Genomic DNA, 8,006 nt, shown 5'->3' with positions numbered 1-8,006 from the left:
TTCTTTATATTATTCAACAATTATTTATTTGTCTCCTATTATGTTCAAGACAGGTCAAACATTAGAAGCTGAAAAATAATTCTAGAGAAGGGAAACAGTATAAACTTGAAATTATTATACAGAAAGAAATTGATAAATTTGACTACATAGAGATTAGAAAGGACAAAATAACACACTAAGGAAATTTTTTATAACCAACATGCCCGATAAAGAGTTGGTATCCTCTCTCTATAAAGAGCTTAAACAAACTGATCAGAAAACACCAAAACCCGAGAGAAGAATGGGCAAAGAAAATCCACAGAAGAAACATAATGCTGAAGAAGTAGTTTTAAAGTGTCCAGCCTCACCAGTAATCAGGGCTTATGTGTTAAAAGGTGATATCATATTTTTTTTCTGATTAATAATTAACAGAGGAATTAAAAATTTTTAATAATGTTAGTGTGGGTGCCTTGCGTTGGGCACTTTCATACAATGCAATTGAATATATAAATCTTTTTTTTTTTTCTGGAAAGGAACTTGCAGATCATATAGAAAAAAGTCCTGAGCAATGAATAATATATCAAGCCCCCTTCTTTCGGAGCCTGGAGAATGCTGTTCCCTCTGCCTGGGATGCTCTCCCCATCTCTTCCCTGAGCATCCCTCCTCACCTTTCGGGTGCTGAGGCTCACTTCCTCAAGGCAGCCTTCCAGGGCCTGCAGTCTAAATCAGGTTCTCTTTTTATAGCCTCATCTAGAACCAGCATTCTGGGAGCCAGCTGTGGGGGGAAAGAGGGTCTCACCGTTGAGTATGTAAACTTCCATTCAATTCCCCTGTGTCCTTTATGCTACTCCCACCCTGCACTCTGCATGGTGTCTCCCCCTGCATCTCTGCTTTGTTGTCTCCTGAGAACAAGCTCCCATTTCTCTAAGGATGGGGGAAGGAGGATCCTCTGTGCCCTGGGCCTTCAGTCAGCTCTCCTGTTTTCAGCTCCACCTTTTCCCCCACGCAGAGGTGGCTGGTGCCTTTCCTTCTTAGGATTTGCTTGTGCCTTTCTGCATTTCTGAATCGCCCACAGTGAATTACTTCCACAATCAGAAAAAAAGCCCCTAACTTTTTAAAATGAAAATGGACCTTTAAAATTACTGGAACTTTGACCCAGTAGTTTCACTTCTTGGAATGTCTTTCTTTTAAGGAAATAGGCAATTTGGAAAACACTTATGTTCAGGCGTCTACATCACAGCGCAATTTATAATAGAGGATAATTAATTGCAAACAACTTAAAGATCCAATATCAGGGTCATGGTTAAGTAGATAATGATAAAGCGATTAAGTAGTGTATCCAACTTGATGACATGGGGGAAAAGGCTTATGATTTATGTAAAATGAAAAAAGAATACAAAACTGTAGGTACACCTTCATTCAGATTTGATTTAAAAATATTCATGGAAGAGCCTGAAAGGAATTATTTCTGAATATTAATAGTTACTATGCCTGCATGGTGGGATCTCATTGTCTACAATGATCATGCATGCTTTTATAATCTGAAAAAAATTTCTATATATGGAAAAGAGAAGAAAATAGAGAAGTTAATATAATCCTACGTTGCATTAATAGAGGTAGAAGTTTTGAGTCAAGAGAGGTGATAATCTGGACCCTGACCACCTTGACTATCATGTCTAGCACCCAGGAGAGTGAGGCGCCTTTTAAGAGGAAAGTAGACAGATTGCTGATTGGCCAGGGACTTTGGGAAATCAGAGTCAGCTAGAAGAATAGGAGAAGAGCAGACTCAGGACCAGCCTGGTGGCTGTCTGTCTGTGGTTACAGTGCTTGCACGGAAGGACAGAATGGTTGAGCCTGGTGTGGCACTGGTGTCAGAGCCAGGGCTGGTGGGGGAAGTTGTAAGGTTGAAAAAGAGGTTCTAACGACCCGTGATGGAGATCCCTTCCTACAAACGTCAGCGGTCATGCTGAGGTTAGTGTAAAATGGAAACAAAGGATCCTCAGCGGAGGCACTGGAGGCTAGTGGTAGAATCATGAGGTCAGCACCCCAGCGGCCAGTAAGCTAGGACATTAGAGCCAGCACGTTAGCTTGGGAAGGGGTTTGACATCACCCAGCCCGACAGCTCTGTTTATGTGCAGCCCATGATGTTCACATGCTCCCGTGGGTCATAGATAAGATGACCTTGGGTTATGCAAAATTCCCACTGCACTCCACATAACCCCGTCCCTTTCTTTCCTACTCAGGAAGGCACTGTGAATTCAAGTGCCTGGAACCGATCTTATATAGGAACAAACTGGAATCCGTTCTGATTGATGAAAATAGCACATCACTCACAAGCTTTAGACCAGTGATTAGTCACAGGTTACTTCCTGCAATGCTCCTCATACCTAATTGCCACATACCTGTTTTTCAGCTGAGGCCCAGAGAGGGACAAGGGCCAGAGTCAAGTCAGTGTGAGGAGTGGGAGGCGGGAGTTAAGCCTCCTATGACTCTTTCTGTGACTGAGAATTGCCTGTTACCATCTTAGATTTTGGTGGTGGTGAGGAATAGGCAGGTGGGAGGAAGAAGCGACATGGAATGTGCTGGGTTCCATCCAGGCCCACATCACCAAGGAGACGCCCGAGTCCAGTACATACTGAACATTCTCCTTGGCCTCGCCCCACTAGTGCTTAGAGGTGAGGTGGGGCTGGTGGGGTGGCGCTGTGGGTTGTGTTCCCCCCAAAGAGGTATGCTGAAGTCCTAACCTCTAGAACCTCAGAATGTGACCTTATTTGGAAATAGGGTCTTTACAGAGGTCATCAAGCTAAAATGAAGTTGTTAGAATGGCCTTAAAATCCAATATGGCTGATGTCCTTATGAAAAAATGTGGACACAGAGACAGACACACACAGAGGGAGGATGCCATGTGAAGATGAAGGCAGAGATGGGGGTGATGCTTCTATAAGCCAAGGAATGTCAAAGGTGGCCAGCAACCCACCAGAAGCTGGGAGAGAGGCCTCGAACAGACTTTGCCTCAGCCCCCAGAAGAAACCGACCCTGCAGACACCTTGATCTCGGACTTCCAGCCTCCGGACTGTGAGAGAATAGGTTTCTGTTGAAGCCACCCAGTCTGTGGTGCTTTGTGACGAAAGGCCTAGGAAACGAGTACAGGTGGGTTGGAGCTTATAACAACTCTTCCTCCATAACTCTTCACCCTTCTGCCCTGCCCCCACCCCACTCTGTGTGGCCCCATTCCCACGACAGTGTTCTCATCCTTAAACCACAGCCCATTTGCCTTTGTGTTTATGTGGCCACAAGTGTAGGACCCAACCCCAGTCTTGTCCAAGAGCCAAGTCCCTGGCCTGACCTCAGACCCCAGACCAAGCTCAGAATGGATGAACTTCGAGGGAAGGGAAGGAAGGATACCCTCCTCGCTCATCTAAACCTTTCTTCTCTCACCTTTCCAAGCTAGGACAGGTAGGGAATACCTACTGGAAGCACAGGCTTCTAGAACCTTCAGGTTGGGCTGGCTATAAGAGACTACCCTCTAACCCACGGATCTGCCCTTTCACCCTGACTGGGGGAGAATCTCTTGGAAGAGGACCTCAGCCTCTTGGATCATGGCCTTCTTATGCACAAACAGCCTACTTTCTGCCAAGTCTAACTCAGTCCCTCATTTCATAGACAAAGTGAATGATGGGCTAGGCCCATGGGGAATAAAAGTGACTTCCTGGTGATCCTTAGAGACTCACTGGGGAGATGAAATAGGCTCATACTAAGCAGTGGTTCAGTTTCCTGAGGTGGAGATCATCAATAGGGACTGGCTGGAGAAATCAAGGAGGGCTTCCTTGAGGAAGAAGGATGTATGATAGCCTTGCTGGAGGCTGAGCTTAATTTTATTGCATGACTGCTAGGATCCAGGGACAGTCTTGTGCTTTCTCTTGTTTTTATGTCTTGTTGTGTGGCAGGCAATGCCATCTGCATATTATAGATGATAGATCAGAGACTTAGAGAAGTGAAATAATTGACTTAAGACCACATGGCTTTGTACATGTCAGAGGCAGCATTGAAATTGAGGACCCTCTGACGTCAAAGCTCATCTTTCTCTCCGCACTCAGGTACTGCCTTTTTCAGGGTGGTGTAGTGTTTAAAGGGCTGGTGGGGTTTGGAAGTGGGGGGAAGAGGCACTCTGGGCTGGCAAAGGACCAAGGTAGGAGCACACCCAGATGAGTCTGGGGAGCTGTGAGGAGGCTGGTCTAATAGAGCTCTGGGATTCAGAGGGAACAATGGGAACTAGAGCTGAAGGAGTTATAGGGCTGTAACTTTTCAGGCTGAGCATTCAGACTGGATGGGTAAGTAGTGAGTAAGTTAGTTCTGGGCTGAGGGACGCAGAGCTGGTGTTTTGGAGACCTATTTTGATGGGAGTGGGGACAAGTTGCCAACCTGCTGCAAAGGCTCTCAAGGAGAGGTATGTGGCCACTTGAGCTGGACCCAGTCCCCCCTCCAACCGCAGCCCCAGATCTCCCTGGGTAGGGAGGGCTACTAACTGAGTGCTCTCCTCCTCCCATGTCACCTTCCATGAAAAGTCAACTCTGCCAACACTGGGCTCATCCTCAGCCATACCTCCCACATCCTGGATGGCTCATCAAGCCCTGAACCCCTTAATCATCCCTCTTCTCCATGCTTTTGCAGAGACAATTTTCTCTGCCCAAATACTCTGTGTTCTCTTCACCTTCCCAGTGAACTCCAATCCACCTGTCAAGATCCAGGTCCACTGTTTCTTTTTCTGCAAACTTTGTGACTCGGGCAAGATTTGGTCCCTTCACAGTCCCTTCCACTTCTCTGTACTGCCATCGTCTGTTCTTACTGAGTTTTCAGTGCATGGGGAGGAGATATGATGCAGACCCGTAAGTTGCTCCTTCTGGTGGGCAGACCAGAAAGGGCCAAGGTAGGAGGGGGCAAGTGATCTAAGCCTGCCTCCCCAAATACCCAGGGGTCCAGGATGAGGTCGAATAGGAGTGCAAGGCCCATTTGAGCTGGACTGGGAAGGGCGTGGCTGGCAGGCATGCTTGGGTAGCAGAGTGTCCAGTATGGGGGTGCACTGCACCCAGTGTGGCCAGGGCACTGAATGGCCATGGGGCGGGGTGGGGACTGACGCAGCTCTGGCTGTTTTGGGGGACTAGGTAGTGGGGATGGAAAGAGGAGGACCATGGCAGAGGCCTTTCAAAAAATGAGTGTTTAGAACTCAGGGCTGCTGAGAAGCAGGATGTAGGGGCGTGAGGGTTTAAGGTGCTGGGTGGAGTTGGGGTTGCAGAGGTCAGAGATCATGAACGACTGCCAAGAAAAGGGAGATGGGCAAAGCCACTGCCCCCCAGCCCTTGGAGGCACATCGCGACAGCATTGGTACACACCTAGCTTGTGATCAAGTCTTGTTTATTTTAGAAGCATAAACAGTGGAACTAGGAAGGAGTGAGAACGAGACACCTTGACAGGGCCAGCTCCAGCACAGGCTCTGTGCGTGTGATCAAGGCCGACCCAGCAGCCTCGACCAGCCTTCTCCTGTGAGGGCAACGTGGGCAGAGGTGAATCTCCCATGAGGGTGGGGTAAAATTGGCTCCGGGTTTGCTCTGAACCAGGTGAAAGAGTCCAGAGGCGCCACAACACCCTTGGCCAAGAGCACCCCAAGCTGGCTCGGTCCATGCCTGGGGCAAAGTCATGTTCTGGAGGGGAAACCATGGTGCCCTCTGCTCACCAGGAAGGCCCTAGGTGTTCAAAAACAGGCTGCAATGAGGCCCCCGTGGCCAGCAAGCACCTGCTTCCCCTGCCTCCCTCATGCTTGCAGTCTTCCAGGAGAGGACATTCAAGGCAGCCAGACTTCCCGGGGCCCCTCTGCTGGGTGACAGAAGCCCCAGGCCCCTACACATACTGCTTCTTGGAAGCAGAGCTGCTGGGGCGACTGGGGGATTTCTGGCCACTCTCGGGAGGCGGGTCCAGGAAGAGGGGGGCCCTGGAAGAAGCCAGCCTCTCTTCTGTCGTCAGATTGGCCCAGTTCTGCTCACTGGATGAGAGCCCATTGTAGGTGGGGCACGGTGGGGATGAGGGTCCCTCGCCCATGGGGAGGTAGAAGAAGACCTGGTCAGCGTAGGGCTCCGAGGAGGTGCGCTGGGTCAGGGGGACATCCTGGCCCCGCTGGGCCCTCATCCCCCGGCTGAGGCAGCGGCACAGCAGGTGAGCCAGCTCCAGCAGGTTAAGCACCAGGGAGACGAGGCCGACCACCAGCATGAAGATGATGAAGATGGTCTTCTCCGTGGGCCGCGAGACGAAGCAGTCTACGAGGTAGGGGCAGGGTGCCCGTTGGCACACGAACACGGGCTCCATGGTCCAGCCGTAGAGACGCCACTGGCCGTACAGGAAGCCAGCCTCTAGCACGCTTTTGCAGAGCACGCTCGCCACGTAGGTGCCCATGAGCGCCCCTCGGATGCGCAGGTGACCGTCCTCCGCCACCGAGATCTTGGCCATCTGACGCTCGATGGCTGCCAGTGCCCGCTCCACGTGTGGGTCCTTGGCTGGCAGCGCCCGCAGCTCCCCCTCCTTCTGCCGCAGCCGCTCCTCGCGCCGAGACAGGTAAATGACATGGCCCAGGTAGACCAGGGTGGGCGTGCTGACGAACAGGAACTGCAGCACCCAGTAGCGGATGTGGGAGATTGGGAAGGCCTGGTCATAGCAGACGTTGGTGCAGCCCGGCTGGGCCGTGTTACACTCGAAATCGGACTGCTCGTCGCCCCACACCGACTCACCCGCCAGGCCCAGGATGAGGATGCGGAAGATGAAAAGCACCGTCAGCCAGATCTTGCCCACCACGGTGGAATGCTCCTGGACCTGGTCCAGCAGCTTCTCGAGGAAGCTCCAGTCGCCCATGGCTCCCCGGCCTCCGTCTGCAGGGGCACAGAGGATGCTGTCAGCATGGCATCCTCCTCGGTTGTCCTAGCAACAAGCCTGCGGGGAGGTTGGCCATGCCCATTTTGCCTACAGAGACACTGAGGCTCAAGGAGGGGGAGGGACTGGCCTGGGGGCTCACACGCAGCAGGGTGGTCAGGACTAAAAGCTGATCTTTGGATGATGGCTACTGAGCTCTGACAAAATACAGCTAGGGTCCTTGTCTTGTCATACACCTGTGTCCCTCTTGTTCCCAGCCATTGTCCCAGGATGACACAGCTCAAGATTTGGATCACGTTGAGGCTCCTGAGCTAATGGGAACAGAGAACTTGAGGAACTTACCTAAGGTCACACAGCTGTGCTATGCCCCTCCTTCCTTTGCTCATGACAGGCTGTCTGTCTCCAGATTGTGGGGGTGGGGGTGGTGCTATCTTCAGCTTCTCAGGGGGCCCAAAGCCTCGGCTCCCCACTCTTCTGCCCATTGTAGCTCACCCAGCTGCCCTCACTCTAACCTTTGAGCTTGTGGGACGGGTGTTAGATGCTAAAGGCAGCATCCTGTAATAGTCCCACCTGTCAGCAATAGTGACCACCTGCCACTTAAGCATGGACACTGATACTATCCCCTTTCTCCATCCTTCCCCCATCCCCCAAGCTGTTGCTGCCAAATTCTTAACTCTTAAAAGAATTGTCATAGCAGAGTGGAGGCACAGGCCACAAAGTTCCCAGAACATTGGGGAAGGGGGGGAAGGGAGGGAAGGGGAGCGGAGAACTGGGGGGAGAAATGCAGGGAAGGATGCAGAGGAGGTGCTTCTTCCTTGGAGCAAGGCTGTTTAGAGCCAGGCTGTGGAATCAGACTTCGGTCCTCACTCCCTCTTGTGAACTAACCTTGGGGAAGTGTCAACCTTAGCACCTGAGCATCCTCTCCTGTAAAATGGAAATAATACTCTTACCTCCTAGGGTAATAAGAACACACTGAAAGAAGGTTGGAACGTGGCTTAGCAGAGAGCCTGGCCACAGGCAGGCTGGGTAAGCCTAGCCCTTGGGGCTCCCCCCGGACCCCGCAGCCACCCTCAGCCCCTGGCCGGAGGCAGACGTGTCCCCCGCTCGCTCGC

The 8,006-nt window shown here is 51.3% G+C and overlaps 1 protein-coding gene across 1 annotated transcript; it reads right to left on the bottom strand.

Annotated features, from left to right (window-relative positions):
* Positions 1-5,374: 5,374 nt before the first annotated feature.
* GJA4 (gap junction protein alpha 4) lies at positions 5,375-7,826 on the bottom strand. Its single transcript, XM_031027316.2, has 2 exons — positions 7,780-7,826; positions 5,375-6,893 (listed from the first exon to the last, which is right to left on the bottom strand). Exon 2 carries the CDS (start codon positions 6,874-6,876, stop codon positions 5,875-5,877), a length of 1,002 nt encoding a protein of 333 aa, XP_030883176.1. The 5' UTR covers positions 6,877-6,893; positions 7,780-7,826; the 3' UTR covers positions 5,375-5,874.
* Positions 7,827-8,006: the final 180 nt, after the last annotated feature.

Source organism: Leptonychotes weddellii, chromosome 4 (assembly GCF_054177405.1).
Source record: "Leptonychotes weddellii isolate Sample4059 chromosome 4, ASM5417740v2, whole genome shotgun sequence".
In the NCBI taxonomy this organism is placed as follows: domain Eukaryota; kingdom Metazoa; phylum Chordata; class Mammalia; order Carnivora; family Phocidae; genus Leptonychotes; species Leptonychotes weddellii.
The sequence above is the reverse complement of the archived record's forward strand: the minus strand, read 5'-3'. Positions and strand labels throughout refer to the sequence as shown.

Excerpts from the sequence above, each read along its gene's own strand:
- GJA4 (XM_031027316.2), bottom strand. The coding sequence starts at position 6,876 with ATGGGCGACTGGAGCTTCCTCGAGAAGCTGCTGGACCAGGTCCAGGAG.